The sequence below is a fragment of the Trichosurus vulpecula genome, chromosome 3, assembly GCF_011100635.1.
Source record: "Trichosurus vulpecula isolate mTriVul1 chromosome 3, mTriVul1.pri, whole genome shotgun sequence".
Taxonomy (NCBI): Eukaryota; Metazoa; Chordata; class Mammalia; order Diprotodontia; family Phalangeridae; genus Trichosurus; species Trichosurus vulpecula.
In genome coordinates, this window is record NC_050575.1 from 40,006,026 (window position 1) to 40,026,199 (window position 20,174).

The 20,174-nt window shown below is 38.2% G+C and overlaps 1 protein-coding gene across 1 annotated transcript; it reads left to right on the forward strand.

Moving 5' to 3' along the window:
- The first annotated feature begins 3,411 nt into the window (after positions 1-3,411).
- On the forward strand, positions 3,412-3,606 carry LOC118841536 (H/ACA ribonucleoprotein complex subunit 3-like). The gene has a single exon (XM_036749043.1). It carries the CDS (start codon positions 3,412-3,414, stop codon positions 3,604-3,606), a length of 195 nt encoding a protein of 64 aa, XP_036604938.1.
- Positions 3,607-20,174: the final 16,568 nt, after the last annotated feature.

Genomic DNA, 20,174 nt, shown 5'->3' on the forward strand with positions numbered 1-20,174 from the left:
TGACATATTTAGTTTTCAGCATTGATTTTCACAATAGTTTGGATTACAAATTTTCTCCCCATTTCCACCCTCCCCACCACTCCAAGATGGCGTATATTCTGGTTGCCCTGTTCCCCAGTCAGCCCTCCCCTCTATCACCCCCCTCCCCTCTCATCCCCTTTTCCCTTCCTATCTTGTAGGGCAAGATAAATTTCTACGCCCCATTGCCTGTGTATCTTATTTTTTAATTGCATGCAAAAACTTTTTTTTTTTGTTTTTGAACATCTAATTTTAAACCTTTGAGTTCCAAATTCTCTCCCCTCTTCCCTTCCCACCCACCCTCCCTAAGAAGTCGAGCAATTCAACCTAGGCCACATGTGTATCATTATGTATAACCCTTCCACAATACTCATGTTGTGAAAGACTAACTACCTTTTGCTCCTCCCCAACCCATCCCACTTTATTGAATTTTCTCCCTTCACCCTGTCTCCTTTCCAAAGTGTTTGTTTTTGATTACCTTCACCCCCATCTGCCCTCCCGTCCATCATTCCCCCCCTTTTATTTTTTTTTTATCTTCCTCCCTCTTCTTTCCTGTGGGGTAAGATACACAACTGAGTATGTATGGTATTCCCTCCTCAGGCCAAATCTGATAAGCGCAAGGTTCACTCATTCCCCCCTCACCTGCCCTCTCCCCTCCTCCCACAAAACTGCTTCCTCTTGCCACCTTTATGTGAGATAATCCACCCCATTCTATCTCTCCCTATCTCCCTCTCTCAGTATGATGCTCTCTCATCCCTTAATTTCATTTTATTTCTTTTAGATATCTTCCCTTCATCTTCAACTCACCCTGTGTCACACATATATATACACATAGATATATACATACATACACATTCACTTATATATATACATAAACATATATATATATATGCATATTCCCTTCAGCTACCCTAATACTGAGGTCTCATGAATCATACTTGTCATCTTTCCATGTAGGAATGTAAACAAAACAGTTCAACTTTAGTAAGTCCCTTGCAATTTCTGTTTCTTGATTACCTTTTCATGCTTCTCTTGATTCTTATGTTTGAAAGTCAAATTTTCTATTCAGTTCTGGTCTTTTCACTGAGAAAGCTTGAAAGTCCTCTATTTTATTGAAAATCCATATTTTGCCTTGGAGCATGATACTCAGTTTTGCTGGGTAGGTGATTCGAGGTTTTAATCCTAGCTCCATTGACCTCCGGAATATCGCATTCCAAGCCCTTCGATCTCTTAATGTAGAAGCTGCCAGATCCTGGGTTATTCTGATTGGGTTTCCACAATACTCAAATTGTTTCTTTCTGGCTGCTTGCAGTATTTTCTCCTTGATCTGGGAGCTCTGGAATTTGGCGACAATATTCCTAGGAGATTTCTTTTTTGGATCTATTTGAGGAGGCGATCGATGGATTCTTTCAATTTCTATTTTGCCCCGTGGCTCTAGAATATCAGGGCAGTTCTCCTTGATAATTTCTTGAAAGATGATATCTAGGCTCTTTTTTTGATCATGGCTTTCAGGTAGTCCAATTATTTTTAAATTATCTCTCCTGGATCTATTTTCCAGGTCAGTGGTTTTTCCAAGGAGATATTTCACATTGTCTTCCATTTTTTCATTCCTTTGGTTCTGTTTTATAATATCCTGATTTCTCATAAAGTCACTAGCTTCCACTTGCTCCAATCTAATTTTTAAAGTAGTATTTTCTTCAGTGGTCTTTTGGACCTCCTTTTCCATTTGGCTAATTCTGCCTTTCAAGGCATTCTTCTCCTCATTGGCTTTTTGGAGCTCTTTTGCCATTTGAGTTAATCTATTTTTTAAGGTGTTGTTTTCTTCAGTGTATTTTTCAGTATTTTTTTTGGGTCTCCTTTAGCAAGTCATTGACTTGTTTTTCATGGTTTTCTCTCATCCTTCTCATTTCTCTTCCCAATTTTTCCTCTACTTCTCTAACTTGCTTTTCCAAATCCTTTTTGAGCTCTTCCATGGCCTGGGACCAGTTCATATTTTTCTTGGAGGTATCTGTTGTAGGCTCTTTGACTTTATTAATTTCTTCTGTGTGTATGTTTTGGTCTTTGTCAGCAAAGAAAGAATGCAGAGTCTGAGACTGAATCTCAGTGCGTTTTCGCTGCCTGGCCATAATCCCAGCCAACTAACTTGACCTTTGAGTTTTTCAGTGGGGTATGACTGCTTGTAGACTACAGAGTTCTATGTTCCACGTTTGGGGGGGAGGTGCCAGCTCTGCCGCACCAGCACTGCTCCTTCCCCAAGGACCCCCAACCCAAACTGGGCTCAGATCTTCGGCAGGCTGTGCACCCCTGCTCTGATCCGCCACTTAATTCCTCCCACCAGGTGGGCCTGGAGCTGGAAGCAGCAGCAGCGGTAGCTGCCCCACCTCCGCTGCCCCCGGGGCTGGAAGTCGAACCGCGAACTCCTTCCACTCCTGCAGCTTTTCCCACTAACCTTCTCAGCAGTCTTTGGTGTTTGTGGGTTGAGAAGTCTGGTAACTGCCGCAGCTCACTGAATCAGGGCGCTAGGGCCCCCTCCGCCCGGCTTCTGGTCTGGATGGTCCACGCTGCTCAAGCTGGGCTCTGCTCCACTCCATTCCCAGCTCCCAGCTCCCAGCTCCGAGCTCCATGTGGAATAGACCTCACCCAGAAACCATCCAGGCTGTCCTGGGCTGGAGCCCTGCTTCCCTCTGCTGTTCTGTGGGTTCTGCCGTTCTAGAATTGGTTCAGAGCCATTTTTTATAGGTTTTTGGAGGGGCTCGGCAGGGAGCTCAGGCTGGTCCCTGCTTTCCAGCCGCCATCTTGGCTCCGCCTCCTCCAGAGCCATTTTTATAGGTTTTTGGAGGGACCTGGCAGGGAGCTCACGAAAGTCCCTGCTTTCCAGCCGCCATCTTGACTCCACCCCAGCAATCCTAATCTCAGACAAAGGAAAAGCAAAGACAGATCTAATTAAAAGAGATAAGGAAGGAAACCACATTCAGCTAAAAGGCACCTTAGACAATGAAGTAATATCATTACTTAATATATACGCACCAAATGGTATAGCATCCAAATCCTTGGAGGAGAAGTTAAGGGAGTTACAGGAAGAAATAGACAGCAAAACTATACTAGTGGGTGACCTCAACCTCCCTCTCTCTGAACTTGATAAATCTAACCTCAAAATTTACAAGAAAGAAGTTAAGGAGGCGAATAGAATTTTAGAAAAGGTAGATATGATAGATCTCTGGGAAAAAAACTGAAAGGAGATAGAAAGGAATATTCTTTTTTTCTTAGCGGTACATGGCACATACACAAAAATTGACCATGTAGGGAGTCTCCTGGGCTTCAGTGGAGGTGGATGTGTAGTTGTAGCCCGAGTCTTTCCATGGTGTATAGGGATTGTGAAGTGAATTCACCAAGATGTTTCTGCAGTATTACCTCACCGAGAAAGGGGATTGGGTTTACACTCTAAGGAAAACAGACCCTGCAGGACAACAGACCTGCTCAGCTCACCCAGCCAGATTGTCTCCAGATGGTAAGTACTCAAGACACTATATCACTATCAAGAAGAGATTCAAGGTTCTCATGACCCAAGAAGTACAATTGGTCCTCTGAATTACCAACTGACCAAGCAATGGCAGCCACCAAGGACTCTAGCCCAAGAACCTTTCCCTCCCTCTAGAAGACCTCATTCAGGAAGAGTTCAAATCTTTGACTCTTTTAACCCATTCTCACAACTTTAAAATTACTCCTTTTGTACTTTTGCTTCTTAGAATCTAGTCTCAATTTGCCTGTGCTTGTCTCTGTACTTGGTATCAATCAAGCTAAAATTCAAAGGCCTTAAGTTGTCACATCTTTTTAATCAATGTTGTAAGCTATTAAAGCCTAAATGATTCAGAGGAAAAAAAATTGAACATGTACTAAGGCATAGAAACCTCACAATCCAGTGCAGAAAGGCAAAAATACTCAATGCATCCTGTTCAGATAATGATGGAATAAAAATTATTTTTAATAAAGGACTATAGAAAGATAGACTAAGAATAATTGGAAACTAAATAATGAAATCTTAAGAATGAGTGGGTCAAAAAACAAATCACAGAAACAATCAATAACTTCATTCAAGAGAATGACAATTATGAGACAACACACCAAAACTTATGGGATGAATCAAAAGCAGTTCTTATGAGAAGTTTTATGTCTCTGAATGCTTATATGAATAAAATAGAGAAAACAAGATCAATGAATTGGGCATGAAACTGAAAAGCTAGAAAAAGAACAAATTGAAAATCCCCAATTAAATACCAAATTAGAAATACTGAAAATCAAAGGAGGGATTAATAAAATTGAAATCAGGAAAACTATTGAACTAATAAATAAAAGTAAGAGCTGGTTTTATGAAAGAACCAACAAAATTGATAAACCTTTGGTCAATCTGATTTAAAAAAAGAAGAAAACCAAATTACCAGTATCAAAAATGAAAAGGATGAATTCACCTCCAATGAAGAAGAAATTAAAACAATAATTAGGAATTACTTTGCTCAATTGCATGCCCAAAAATCTGATAATCTTATGGAAATGGATGAATCTTTACAGAAATATAAATTGCCCAGATTAACAGAAGAGGAAGTAAAATACCTAAATAACCCAATATCAGAAAAAGAAATTGAGCAAGCCATCAATGAACTCTCTGGGAAAAAATCTCCAGGGCCAGATGGATTTACACGTGAATTCCATCAAACATTTAAAGAACAATTAATTCCAGTACTTTATAGACTATTTGCAAAAATAGGGGAAGAAGGAATCCTACCAAATTCTTTTTATGACACAAATATTGTACTAAATCCTAAACCAGGAAGAGCCAAAACAGAGAAAGACAATAATAGAATAATTTCCCTAATGAAGATTGATTCAAAAATTTTAAATAAAATATTAGCAAAAAAATGACAGCAACTTATCATAAGAATAATACATTATGACTAGGTAGGATTTATTCCAGGAATGCAAGACTGGTACAATATTAGGAAAACTATCAGTATAATTAATTATATCAACAACAAAACTAGCAGAAACAATATTATTATCTCAATAGATGCAGAAAAAGCTTTTGACAAAATACAACAACCATTCCTACTAAAAACACTAATATGCATAGGAATGAATGGAGTCTCCCTTAAAATGGTAAGTAGAATCTACTTAAAACCACCAGCAAGCATTATATGTAATCGGGATAAACTAGATGTATTTTATTTTTTTAATTTTTTAGTTTTTTTAATAATTTAATTTTTTTTTATTTTTAGTTTAAAAGGTTCAGTTACACATACTTTTGAGTTCCAGATTTTCTTCCACCCCACTCCCCAAGACAGCATGGAATAAAATATATCTTCTACATATAACTTAGCACTGAACATATTTACACAATTGTCAAGTTGCAAAGAAGAATTATGACTAATGGAATGAATCAGGAGAAAGAAGAAACAAAACCAAAATAAACAAAAACAAACAGAAGAGAGAAATAAAACAAAGGGAGAAAAAGGAGAGCAAACAGTGTGCCTCAATCTGCATTCATACTTCATAGTTCTTTCTCTGGATGTAGATAGCTCTCTCCATCATGAGTCTTTTGGAGTTGTCTTTGCACCTTGTATTGCTGAGAAGAGCAAAATCTATCAGGGTTAGTCATCACAGAATCCATATATCTCTGGTTGTGTATAAAGTTCTCCTGGTTCTGTTCCCCTTACTCAGCATTATATCGTGTAGGTTTTTCCAGGTTATTATGAAGTCCGTATCATCCCCATTTCTTGTAGCACAATAGTATTACATTGCTTTCATATACCACAATTTGTTCAGTCATTCCCAAATTGATGGGCATCCCACTTCATTTCTAATTCTTGGCCACCACAAAAAGAGCTGCTATAAATATACTTTTTTTACATATGGGTACTTTTCCCACTTGTGTGATCTCTGTGATACAGTCCTAGAAGTGGTATTGCTGTGTCAAAGGGTATTAACACTTTTATATGCCTTTGGGCATAGTTCCAAATTGCCCTCCAGAATGGCTGGATCATCTCACAACTCCACCAGCAATGTAACAGTGTTCCAATTTTCCCACATCATCTCCAGCATTTATCATTTTCCTGTTTTGTCATTTTAGTCAATCTGACAGGAGAGATGTGATACCTAAGAGTTGTTTTGATTTGCATTTCTCTAATCAGTAGTGAATTAGAGCATTTTCTCATATGTTTACAGATATCTTTCATTTCTTCCTCTGAAAACTGCCTGTTCATATCCTTTGACCATTTCCCAATTGGAGAATGACTTGTATCCCTATAAATTTAACTCAGTTCCCTGTATATTTTAGAGATAAGACCTTTATCAGAGACAATCTGCTTCCCTCCTAATCTTTGTTGCATTGGCTTTTTTAATACAAAAACATTTCAATTTAACATAATCAAAATTATCCATTTTGCATTTTGTAATGCTCTCTATCTCTTGTTGTGTCATGAATTCTTTGCTTTTCCATAAACCTGATGGGTAAACTATTCCTGGCTTTCCCAAATTGCTTATACTATCACCCTTTATTCCTAAATCATGAACTCATTTTGACTTTACTTTGGTATATGGTATAAGATATTGGTCTATGCCCAGTTTATGCCATACCATTTTCCAATTTTACCAGCAGTTTTTGTGAAATAGTGAATTCTTAACACAGAAGCTAGATTCTTTGGGTTTATCACAGAGTAGATTGCTATAGCCGTTGACCACTGCATCTTGTTTACCTATCATGGCTCTGTTTCTTAGCCAATACCAAGTAGTTTTCATGACTGATGCATTATAACACAGTTTAATATCTGGTATGGCTAGGCCACCTTCCATAGCATTCTTTTCGTTAATAGTCTACATATTCTAGACTTCTTGTTCTTCCAGATGAATTTTATTATTATTTTATCCAGCTCTGTAAAATAATTTTTTGGTAGTTCGATTGGTACGGCACTGAGCAAATAAATTAATTTAGGTAAAATTGTCATTTGTACTACATTAGCTCAGCCTAACCACAAGCAACTGATTTTTTTTCTTTTATTTAGATTTTTATTTTATTTTATTTGTGTGAAAAGTGTTTCATAATTATGTTCATATAAGCCCTGGGTTTGTCTTGGCAAATAGACTCCCAAATATTTTATAGTGTCTACAGTAACTTTGAATGGAATTTCTCCTTCTATCTCTTGCTGTTGGGCTTTGTTAGTAATGTATAGGAATGTTGAGGATTTATGTGGGTTTACTGTGGGTTTATCCTGCAGCTTTGCTAAAGTTGTTTATTATTTCAAGTACATTTTTACTTGATTCTCTAGAATTCTCTAAGTAAATCATCATATCATCTGAAAAAAGTGATAATTTAGTTTCTTCTTTGCCTATTCTAATTCCTTCAATTTCTTTTTCTTCTCTTATTGCTGCAGCTCGTGTTTCTAGTACCAAATTGAATAGTAGGGGTGATAATGAACATCCTTTTTTCACTCCTGATGTTATTGGGAATGCAACTAGCTTATCCCCATTACAAATAATGCTTGTTGATGGTTTTAGGTGGATGCTATTTATAATTTTAAGGAAGGCTCCCCTTATTTCTATGTTTTCTATTGTTTTTAATATAAATGGGTGTTGTATTTTGTCAAAGGCTTTTTCTGCATCTATTGAGATGATCATATGGTTTCTGCTGGTTTTTTGTTGATAGGATCAATTATGCTGATAGTCTTCCTAATATCAAACCAGCATTGCATTCTTGGAATAAATCCTACCTGGTCATAGTGTGTCATTCACATGATAAGTTGCTGCAATCATTTTGCTAATATTTTATTTAAAATTTTTGCATCAATATTCATTAGGGAAATTGGTATATAAACTTCCCCTAAAACCTGCTTTTGCTGCATGCCAAAAGTTTTGGTATGTTGTCTCATTATTATCATTCTCTTGAATGAAGCTATTAATTGTTTCTATGATTTTTTCTTTGACCCACTCATTCTTTAGAATTAGATTATTTAGTTTCCAATTAATTTTAGCTTATTTTTCCCTGGTTCTTTATTACAAATAATTTTTATTGCATCATGATCTGAAAAGGACGCTTTGACTACTTCTGCCTTTCTGCACTGGATTGTGAAGATTTTGTTCCCTAGTACACGATCAGCTTTTGAGTATGTGCCATGTACTGCTGAGAAAAAAGGATATTCCTTTTTATCCCCATTCAGTTTTCTCCAGAGGTCTCTCGTATCTGCCTTTTCTAAAATTCTGTTCACCTCCTTAAATTCCTTCTTGTTTATTTTGAAGTTAGATATATCAAGTTCAGAGAGGGGGAGGTTGAGGTCTCCCATTATTATGGTTTTGCTATTTCTTCCTGTAATTCCCTTTACCTCTCCTCTAAGAATTTGCGTGCCATACCACTTGGGGCATATATGTTAAACAATGATATTGCTTCATTGTTTATGGTGCCTTTTAGTAGGATGTAGTGTCCTTCCTTATCTCTTTCAATTAGATCTATCTTTGCTATTGCTTTGTCTGAGATTAGGATTGCTACCCCTGCTACTTTTACTCTAGCTGAAGCACAAGATAGTCTACTCCAGCCTTTTACCTTTACCCTCTGTAGCATATCCCCCTGTTTCAAATGTGTTTCTTGTAATCAGCATATGGTAGGATTATGGTTTTTAATCCATTCTGCTATCTGTTTCCACTTTATGGGAGAATCCATCCCATTCACATTCACAGTTATGATTACTATCGGTGCCTTTTTCTCCATCCTATTTCCCCCTTTTTAGGCTCTTATTTCTCCCTTTCCCCTTCCACTCCTCAACAAAGTTTTGCTTTTGACCACCGCCTTCCTCAGTTTATTCTCCCTCTTGATTCCCCTCCCTTATCTTCCCATTTTCCACTTACTACTTCTTCCCTCCCTTCTGACCACTCCCTCCCTTTTTCCCCCCTTTACCTTCCTACTGCCTGTAGGACAAGTTAGGTGTCTATGATTATCAGGGTATGTTATTCCCTTCTTGACCCAGATCCGATGAGAGTAAAGCTCAAATATTGCTCTTCTCCCTCTCTTCTTTCCCTCTACTATAAGGTGCTTTTGTGCCTCTTCATTTGATGTAACTTACCATTTTCTACCACTTCCTTACCTCTTCTCCCAGAACCTCCCTTTACATCTCTTAGTTATGGTTTTTATCCTTATATTAGTTATTTTATACAGACATCCACAGTCTGTGTGTATCCCTTGCAATTATTGTAATAACTGGACTATTCTCAAGACTGACACACACACACAAACACACACATATATGTACATATATATAACATGCATAATATGATATAATCCTATATAAAGATGTAAATAATTTGCCCTTATTGATTAACAAGGTTTGTGGGGACTTTTTCCCCATTTGCCTTTTTATGTCTCTCTTGAGTTTTGTGTTTGAAGATCAAATTTTCCATCGAGTTCTGGCATTTTCATCGGGAAGGTCTGGAATTCCCTTATTTTGTTTAATGTCCATCTCCTTGCCTGAAAAAGTATACTCAGTCTTGCTGGGTAGTTGATCCTAGGTTGTAGTCCCAACTCCTTTGCCCTTTGGAATATCATATTCCAATTTCTCCTGTCATTTAATGTAGAAGCTGAGAGATCTTGCATGAACCTGACTATAGTTCCACACTATTTGAATTGTTTCTTTTTGGCTGCTTGCAGTATTTTCTCCTTGACTTTGTAATTCTGAAATTTGGCTACAATATTTCTTGGAGTTTTCAATTTGGGGTCTTTTTCAGGGAATGAGATAGGTGGATTCTTTCAATGACTATTTTACCCTCTGGTTCTAGGACCTCTGGGAAGTTATCTTTGATAATTTTCTTGGAGATACTGTCAAGGCTCTTTTTTTCATCATGGATTTCCAGTAGACTGATAATTCTTACACTGTCTCTCCCAGATCTATTTTCCAGGTCAGTTGTTTCTCCAATCAGATATTTCACATTTTCTTCTATTTTTTCATTCTTTACATTTTGTTTTACTACTTCTCATAGAGTCATTAGTTTCCACTTGCTAAATTCTAATTTTTAATGAGTTGCTGTCTTCATTTTGCTTTTGAGTCTCCTTTTCCAATTGGTTGATTTTACCTTTCAGGGTGTCATTTTCTCTGTTTAGATTCTGAATCTCTATAACCATTTTGCCGATCTTATTTCTTAAAGACTTGATTTCATCTGTGGTTTTTTTTTCCATTTTTTCTTTTACCTGCCTAATTTGGTTTTTAAAATCCCCCTTTAGCTCTTCCAGTGATGCTTTTTGGGCTTGAGAAGAGTTCACATTTCCTTTTGAGGTATCAGATGTGGGTATAGTTTCAATGCTATGCTCTTCCAAATTGGTATTTTGATCATCCTTGTCTCTGTAAAATGAATCAATGGTGCTCGTTTTTTTCATGTTCCTCTTCATGTTGGTTAGCTTTTTCCTGGCTTTACAGTGGATATCTGCTTTTGAGGCTCAGGGCTATCTGTCCCAGGTTTCTCATTCTGGGGACCGTGAGTCTATTTACTGGCTTTGTGTATTTTACCCTTCAGTTTCCTGAGGTTTAGGGGAGGGGTCTGGCTGCCTGAATTCTCCTTTTCCCCTGGGGCTCCTCTCCAGCACTGTTGCTGTTCAGCAATGGTCTCAGCTCTTTGTTGTCTGTGCTGGGGTCTGCTACTTCCCCTGGGCGTGCAAGGGTAGGTGGGGGCTCCTGGTGTTGAGCCCTGCTGACTGCCCCCTCTGACTCAGGAACTCCCGCTGTTTGGCTACTGAAGCCCCACTTCTGTCTCCTCTATTGCAGTGCTTTTTTCCGAGGAATTCTCTGGGTGGGGGGGGGATTAGAGCTGTTTACCTGACCATTATGTCTCCCAGAAGTTCAAGAAGGCGCATTTCAATCCTTTCAGCTGCAAGCCCCAGGAGTGGATGTCTCATGGTCAGAGGCATTGTGCTGCTGCCTCTTGTTGCTTCGACAGACTCCTGTCTTGAGTTAGGAGGCCTGGGGATCTCCACCTGTTTTGGGCGCCCAGCTTTCTCCCAGTCTTTTCTTGCTGGTTGGTTTCCACAGCTTCTTCCACTTTGGGGCTGCCTGGTGTAGCTCCACACACCAAGTGCTCTCCCAGCCTACAGATCTGTCCTGTCAACCTTTTGGACTCTCCTAGCTTGGAAATTTGCCCCACTCAGACTGCTAGTGGCTTCTAACTCCCTCAAATCTACTAAGATTCACTTATTTAGTGGAATCTGACAGAACTTGTGAGAGAGCTCTGACTAGACACTGTTTTCACGTGGTCATCTCGGCTCCACCCTCCCCCCATTTTACCTTTTAAAGATTCGTTTTCCTCAATGAATTTTTTTCCATTTTTTCTTTCACCTCCCTAATTTTGTTTTTAAAGTCTTCCTTGAGTTCTTCCAGGAATGCTTTTTGGTCTGGAGACCAGTTCACTTTCCCTTTTGAGGTTTCGGATGTGAGTGTAGTGTCCATGATGTCCTCTTTTGAATTGGTATTTTGGTCTTCCCTGTCTTCTTAATATGAGTCAATCAACTTTGAAAGCTACTTTCAATTCTTTTTCATGGTGTTTTTTTCCCCTCCTGGTTTCTGAAGCGCATCTCTGTTTCTGGGGCTCAGGGGCTCTGTCCCGAGTTTCTTGTGTTGGCATCTAGCTTTATGTGCTATGGCCTCTGGTTTAATGAGATGGGGGCAGGGGTGGTCTGCCTGCTGGGAGTATCCTCTTCCCCAGGACTGCTCTACAGTAGGGGTAGTCTCAGCTCGTGTCTGTGTTGGTGTCTGCCACTTCCTCTGGTTGTGCAAAGCCAAGTCTGGGGTCCTGACACTGACATTAGCTAGCACCACCCCCTGGGGCTCAGTTACTCTCATTGTTTTGCTAAGGTGAGGGCTGCTGGAACACTTCTCTTCCTGCACCAGTCTCCTTCTGCCACCACAGAAAGGGCCCTCTCCCTCATTTGTCTCGCTACTGAAGCCCCCCTTCTGGCTCCTCTGTTTCTCCTGAGGCTTTATTCTCTGGGTTTATTCAAGGGAGGTATATGAGCCATTTTACCTGCACGTCCAAGAAGGCAAGTTTCAAACCTTTAGACTGTGGGTTGGAGGCTTCCAGGCTAGCTGCTCACTTAGCTGCAGGCTCTGTGCTCCAACAGACTCCTGTCCTGTGCTGAGAGGCCTGGGGCTCAATCCCGGACATAGCAGTACTTCCACCCTGGGCCTATTCCTGCTCTGGTGTTTTGTGCACCCAGCAACCTCCCAGACCGGTGTGCTGGCAGGATAATCCTCTGCTGTTCCCAGTTGGTTTGGTCTGGTGCTGATCCATGTGCCTGGCACTCCTACTCCTCTCAGTCTACTAGTGGCTTCTAGCATTCTCAAATCTGCTCAGATTCACTTTTTTAGATTTATCTGACAGAATTTGTGAGAGAGCTCTGGTAGTTCCTTCCTTTCACAGCACCATGGTGGTTCCACACCCCTCCCCCCCCCCCCCCCCCCCCGCACACCGATGCATTTTCAGTAAGATCAGGGCTGAATCAAGGATATCCATTATCATCCTTATTATTCAATTTGGTACTAGAAATGTTAGCTTTAGCAATAAGAGAAGAAAAAGAAATTTAAAAAATAAAAATAGGCAAATAAGAAACTAAGTTATCACTCTTTGCAGATGATATGATGATTTAATTAGAGAATCCTAGAGAATCAATTAAAAAACTACTTGAAATGATAAATAACTTTAGCAAATTTGTAGGATATAAAATAAACCCACAAAAATCCTCAGCATTCCTATATATTACTAATAATGCTCAACAGCACAGAGACAGGAAGAGAAATTCCATTTAAAATTGCTGCAGACACTATAAAATATTTGGGAGTCTACTTGCCAAGACAAACCCAGGACCTATATGAATACAATTACAAAACACTTTTCACACAAATAAAAAAAGATCTAAATAAATGGAAAAAAAAACATCAGTTACTTGTGGTTAGGCTGAGCTAATATAATAAAAATGACAATTTTGCTTAAATTAATTTACTTATCCAGTGTCATACCAATCAAACTACCAAAAAAATTGTTTTGCAGAGCTGGATAAAATAATAACAAAATTCATCTGGAAGAACAAAAGGTCCAGAATATCAAGGGAATTAATGAAAAGAAATGCTAGGGGAGGTGGCCTAGCCATACCAGGTATTAAATTGTATTATAAAGTAGCAATCACCAAAACTATTTGGTACTGGCTAAGAAATAGAGTGGTGGATCAGTTCAATAGGTTAGATACACAAGATGCAGTAGTCAGTGAATATAGCAATCTCTTCTTTGATAAACCCAAAGAGTCCAGCTTCTGGGTTAAGAATTCACTATTTCACAAAAACTTTGGGGAAAACTGGAAAATAGTATGGTAGAAACTGGGCATAGAACAATATCTTACACTGTCTATCAAAATAAAGTCAAAATGGGTTCATGATTTAAATGTAAAGGCTGATACTATAAGGAATTTGGAACAGCAAGGAATAATTTACCTGTCAGATTCATAGAGAAGGGAAGAATTTATGACACAACAAGAGATAGAGAGTATTACAAAATGCAAAATGGATAACTTTGATTATGTTAAATTGAAAAGTTTTTGTACAAACAAAGCCAATGCAACAAAGATTAGGAGGGAAGCAGAAAACTGGGAAAGAATTTTTACAACCAGTATTTCTGATAAAGGCCTCATGTCTAATATATCCAGGGAACTGAGTTGAGTTTATAGGAATACAAGTCATTCCCCAATTGGGAAATGGTCAAAGGATATGAACAGGCAGTTTTCAGAGGAAGAAATTAAAGATATCTATAGGCATATGAAAAAATACTCTAAATCACTATTGATTAGAGAAATGCAAATCAGAACAACTCTTAGGTACCACATCTCTCCTGTCAGATTGGCTAACATGACAAAACAGGAAAATCATAAATGCCAGAGAAGATGCAGGAAAATAGGAACACTGTTACATAATTGGTGGAGTTGTGAACTGATCTAGCCATTCTGGAGAGCAATTTGGAATTATACCCAAAGGGCTATAAAAATGTTCATACCCTTTGACCCAGCAATAGCACTTCTAGGGCTGCATCCCAAAGAGACCACACAAATGGGAAAGGGACCCATATGTACAAAAATATTAATAGCAGCTCTTTTTGTGGTGGCCAAGAATTAGAAATGAAGTGGGATGCCCATCAATTGGGGAATATGTAAACAAGTTGTCGTATATGAATGTAATGGAATACTATTGTGCTATAAGAAATGAGGATCAGGCGGACTTCATAATAACCTGGAAAGTTTTGCATGATCTGATGCTAAGTGAGGGAAGCAGAACCAGGAGAACATTATACAAGATTACGGACACAGTTTCTCTGATGACTAACTTTGATAGACTTGATGCTTCTCAGCAATACAAGCTTCAAAGACAGCTCCAAAAGGCATATGATGGAAAAAGCTATCCACATCCAGTGAAAGAATTACAGTCTGAATGCAGATTGAGGCAAACTATTTGTTCTCTCTTTTTTCCTCTTTTTTAAATTTTGTTTGTGCTTTCTCATGATTCATTCCATTGGTTATAATTCTTCTTAACGTCTTGACTATTCTGTAAATAAATATGACATGTCATCTTCAGGTGGGGGAGGAGAGGGAGGGGAGGGAATTTGGAACTCAAAAAACTTGTGGAACTGAATATTGTAACTTTTAGTTTTGTAAACTCTAGTGTTGTAAACTAAAAATAAAAAATAAATTTTGAAAAGTATTTTTTCTCATTTACCTATTACTTTTCAAATTTCAGCTATGTGTTTTGTTTATGCAAAAACTTTTAAATTTTAGGTACTCAAAATTGTTCATTTTAACTCCTGTGATCCTCTCTATCTGTTTGGTCATGAACTCTTTCTCTGTCCATCAATCTGACAGATAACTTCTTTCATGCTCTTTTAATTTGTTCCTGGTGCCACTATTTTTGTCTAAACAATGTGCCTATTTGGAGTTTGTCTTCATATATGGTGTAAGATGCTGGTGTATACCTAGTTTCTGCCAGACTTGCTTTCCAGTTTTCCCAACAGTTTTTATCAAGGCATGAGTTCTTACCCTAATAGCTGGGGTATTTAGCTTTAGCAACCCCTAGCTTACTGTGCTTATTTGGTTCTCGATACTGTGTACCCAATATGTTCCACTGGTCAACCTATCCATTTCTTATGAAATGGTTTTAATGATTATTTATTTGCAGTATAGTTTCAGTTGTGATACTTCAATACTCCCTTCCTTTCCACTTTCATTCATTTCCTTGATATTCTTGACCTTTTGTTCCTCTAAATTAATTTTAATATTTTTCTAGCTTTGGCACCAAGTAACATGTCCATTTATCCTCAGCATATCTCTTTGCTCTTTGCCAGAGGCACTGTCCCCTATTGATTCAGTCTGACCACAGTTGGATGCATTGTGGAAGCATTGTCTGAAACTGATTTCATTTTCCAATAACATACTCAATGGTGAAGGAAAAGAGGAGAAGAGAAAAGAGGAGAGGAAAGGAAAAAGGAAGAGAGGAGAACAGAGAGGAGGAAAGGAGAACAGGGGTAAGGGGAATAGAGGAGAGAAGGGGAGAGCAGGGGAGGGGAGGTCAGGGAAAGGGAGGAGAAAGGAGGAGAGGGGAAAGGAGAGATCCTCTCAATTTCTGAGGGGATAATGTTCTAGTTTGTGAATTATTTAGCCTCTTTCCTTCTTTTTCAACTTTCCCCTGTTGTCTGTTGGACCTCTATCAAAAAACAGAGAGCGAAGCCCAAATCAATCAAAAGTGAATACTTAGTTTTTTATAAAAAAATTTATATGAGATCAAGGAGGTTAAAACTAATGAATGATACTGAAATATTATCTCTATAATTTTTTAATTTCCATTGTATAAAAAGTTAAAAGCTGGTTGTACCCTCAGAGAGTTATCTCTCATTGTCTTCTTATTACATTTTGTATCCATTGCAAAAGAATAATAATATTCCCTTTACTGTTTGCAGGGATTATAGACTCCTAAATGTGAGGCCTCATTATCCTGCTAATTATTGTTTATCTCCAAGTCTTCATTATTAATTAAAATCCCTTTTGGTTTACTTTGACCTAATGTCTTCAACTGGTAGGCCTATGACCTGGTTTTGCCGTGGTTTGAGAAAAAAAATTAATTCCATATTATCTGTTTTCTCTAAGACCTCAATGATGTTCTTGGCCTGTGACGGTAATACTTCTTCCTTTCCTGAGGTAGTCAGTGACCTCATCTTTACCTCCTACAATTTAGTCAATTTGATGTGCTTATAGTTGGTTTATTTGTGGAAATCCTGGAAATGCTACTTTAGGAAATAATCTTTCTCTGCTCTTCTAGGGATGAGTTGGTGACCTAGGAGGTCTTTTCTATATATAATTTCAACAGTTCTTTCTCCAAACAGCAGATAAACAATTTTAATATAAGGCTATTTTCTTTATATGTCTACTAGAGCATATGTTGCTATATTAAGATAAACAGTAATAACAAAAAATGTTTTCTCATGTGATAATAGTGACCTTTCTAAATTACAGTAATTGTAGCACCCAGTAGTATAATGTAAAATGTGATTTTCACCTGAGAAGATGCATAATTTAATATTTTCCTCCTGCTTTACAGCCTAGAGCAATTTGAGCCTGGTTTCTTGTTTCTGAAGGAACAATTTGGTATTAGCTCTCAAATGTTTTTAAAACATTTTGAGCATTTTAATTACTCTTTTAAAATAGCACTTCAGCAAAGCAATATCCACACTGACCTAGTAATTATGTCACATCTAGTGTGTACTCATTAACATATTGTACTGTTTTCCTGAGTAATTGAGGATATTAGGCTGAATACAGAGGCCTGAGTAGAACTATAGCCCCTAACAGATTGGTTTATATTAAATTAGATAAATAAGCATGCCAAGAAGTCACTGCTTGACCTGAAATCTCATCTTTATCTTCCTTTGATATTAGGGCTACTATAGCAGAAGTGTAGATGGACTGGTTGCTGCTATCTGAAACTCTTTCACTTTATTTTTCGTGTGTTTTAATAGCAGCAATATGCCTACATCTCAATGGAAATTAGATGGTGAGCTCCTAAAGGACAAGATCCCTTTTTAGCTTTCTTATGTCCTCAACACTTAGCACAGAACCTGGTACATAGTAATTGCCTAATCAATGCTTGTTGACTTACAAAGGAAATATTCTGACATTCCACAGAATTATCCTCCTTAATTCATATACTTTAATTCCAGGACTCTAACCACCCCTTACTGAGTTACAATGAACTTAACTGAAGAATTAAATATTAAGAAGCAGATACTGGAATTTATAACTAACTTCTTCCATGAGATTTTAACATATTCAAGGAAGGACTTTCGAAAAGAATTATCTTCGACAAATTTGGATAGTGACCCAGTCTTAAGCAAAGGGAAAGGGGAATGAATATGCTTTTGCAGATAACAGAAAGTTAGGAAAAGTAACTATACTTGAGATGACAGAGTCAGGATCCAGAAAGATTTTGAGAAACTAGAACATTGAGCCCAATCAAATTATATGAAATTTATTAGGGGTAAATATATAGTGTGACACAGGTTCAAAAAAATCAACCCCACAAGACAATGTTACAAGAAAGTTTTGTTTTGTTTTCTGAAAAAGATCTGGGAGTTTTAATGGAACACAAGCTCATTATGTGGTACTTGTGTGATATGACAGCCAAGAAAACTGATATGATCTAAGACTATAAGTTGTGTAAGATGTCTACACAGGTTATCTACATGACCTGCCTCTATGGAAAGAGGATTCAAGGATAGCCATTCTACTGTCAGCATGTTACCTGAGAAAAAAAGGTCAGATTAGGCCTAGGAGCACTGTAAGATTGGGTGTTATTTTCTATAGGTTCTAAGAGGGGTTTCAGGCTAGAATTTTATCTATCTATCCCACTCAAATTTCCCAGGTCTAGGGGTATGAGTTTGAGTTTATAAAGAAAACCATTGAGGTACAGCCAAGATGGTAGATAAAAGCAGGGACTCACCTGAGCTCTCCCTCAAATCCCTCCAAATACCTTTGAAAATTTTTAAAGCAGCAGAACCCACAAGAAGAGAGAATGAAATAAATTTCCAGCCCAAGACAACCAGAAAGGTCAGCAGGAAAGTTCTGTTGCACCAGGATAAGAAAGGAGCACAGTCTAGCACAGGCCAGGCCAGGCCAGCCCAAACCAGGTCCCAGAAAACCTGGAGCAGGCCTCAGGGTGACTGAATCACCAGCAATAGTGGCAGTTTCCAGATCTCTCAGCCCACACATGCCATAGACAACTTGGAAGGTTAGCAGGAAGGATGTGTTGTGCACAGGTGAGAGTAGAGCACAGTCCAGCACAGCCCTGGCCCCAGCAAACCAGGAGCAGGCCTTGGGAGCTACTGAATCACCAGTGGCAGCAGCAGAAGCTGCTTCCTGAGCTCTCAGCCCACAGACAGTAAGTGAGTCGAGCAGCCAGTCAGAGGGAGATTACTGAGGTCTCTGCTGGCATTGAAGCAGGACTCTGTTGCTTTGCCCATATGTGGATCCCAGTTGCAGTCCTGAGTGGCAGTCTGAAGGTGAGGAGGAGCACTAGTATAGCAGAATTTGAAACCACAGTGGAGGGAAGACTCTCCTCACAGTTCCAAGGCAGAAAAGAGTGCTTCTGGTTGCTCACAGACCAAAGCACAGTCCAAGAAAGGAGTAAACACCTCTCAGATCATATCATCTTGGAAGAACTGAAAACTTATAGGTCCATAGAAGTATCTCTGAAAACAGCTACACAAAACCCCTGGAGCTTGGGACAATGAACCCTCCACCCTGAAAGCAGAGGCCTACTTTAACAGAGAGTTAAAAGCCACCTAGTAGATTGGGAAAATGAGCAAAGAGCAGAAAAAATCAGACTATTGAAAGTTTCTATGGTGACAAGGAAGATCAAAACACACACTCAGAAAACAGTGAAGTCAAAGCTCCAACATCTAAAGTCTCCAATAAAAATATGAATTTGTCTCAGGCCATGGAAGACCTCAAAAAGGATTTTTAAAATCAAGTCAGAGTAATAGAGGAAAAATTGAGAAGAGAAATGAGACTGATGCAAGAAAATCATGGAAAATGAATCAATAGCTTGGTAAAGGAGACACACAAAAAAATACTGAAGAAAAATAGCACCTTGAAAAACAAACTAGGCCAAATGGTAAAAGAGGTCAAAAAAGTCAATGAGGAAAAGGATGCCTTAAAAAGTAGAATTGGCCAAATGGAAAAAGAGGTACAAAAACTCACTGAAGAAAATAAATCCTTAAAAATAAGAATGAAGCAAATGGAAGTTCATGACTTTATGAGAAATCAAGACACAATAAAACAAAATAAAACAAAACAAAATAGAAGACAGTGTGAAATGCATCATCAGGAAAACAACTGACCTGGAAAATAGATCCAGGAGAGGTAATTTAAAAATTATTAGACTACATGAAATCCAGGAGCCTAGACATCATCTTTCAAAAAAAATTGTCAAGGGAAATTGCCCTAGTATTCTAGAACCAGAGGATAAAATAGAAATTGAAAGAATCCATCAATCACCTCCTGAAAGAGATCCCAAAATGAAAGTTGCCAGGAATATTATAGCCAAATTTCAGAGTTCTCAGGTCAAGGACTAAATATTGCAAGCAGCCAGAAAGAAACAATTCAAGTATAGAGGAGCAATAGTCAGGATAAAACAAGATTTAGCAGCTTCTACATTAAAGAATCAAAGGGCTTGGAATATGATATTCCAGGGGGCAAAGGAGCTAGGATTACAATCAAGAATCACCTACCCAAAAAAACTGAGTATAATCCTTCAGGGGGAAAAATGGATATTCAATAAGACAGGATTTTCAAACATTCTTGATGAAAAGGTCAGAGCTGAATAGAAAATTTGATTTTCAAATACAAGACTTGAGATGCATAAAAAAGGTAAGCAAGAAAAAGAAATCATAAGGAATTTAATAATTTTAAATTGTTTAAATTCCTACATGGGAAGATGATATTTGTAACTCATAAGACCCTTGTCATTAGTAGGGTAGTTAAGAGTATGTATAGACAGAGGGCACAGGAGTGAGCTGAACATGAAGGGCTAATATCTAAAAAAACAAAATTA

Bases quoted from the DNA above. Each gene is read 5' to 3' on its own strand.
- LOC118841536 (XM_036749043.1), top strand. From the start codon at position 3,412: ATGTTTCTGCAGTATTACCTCACCGAGAAAGGGGATTGGGTTTACACT.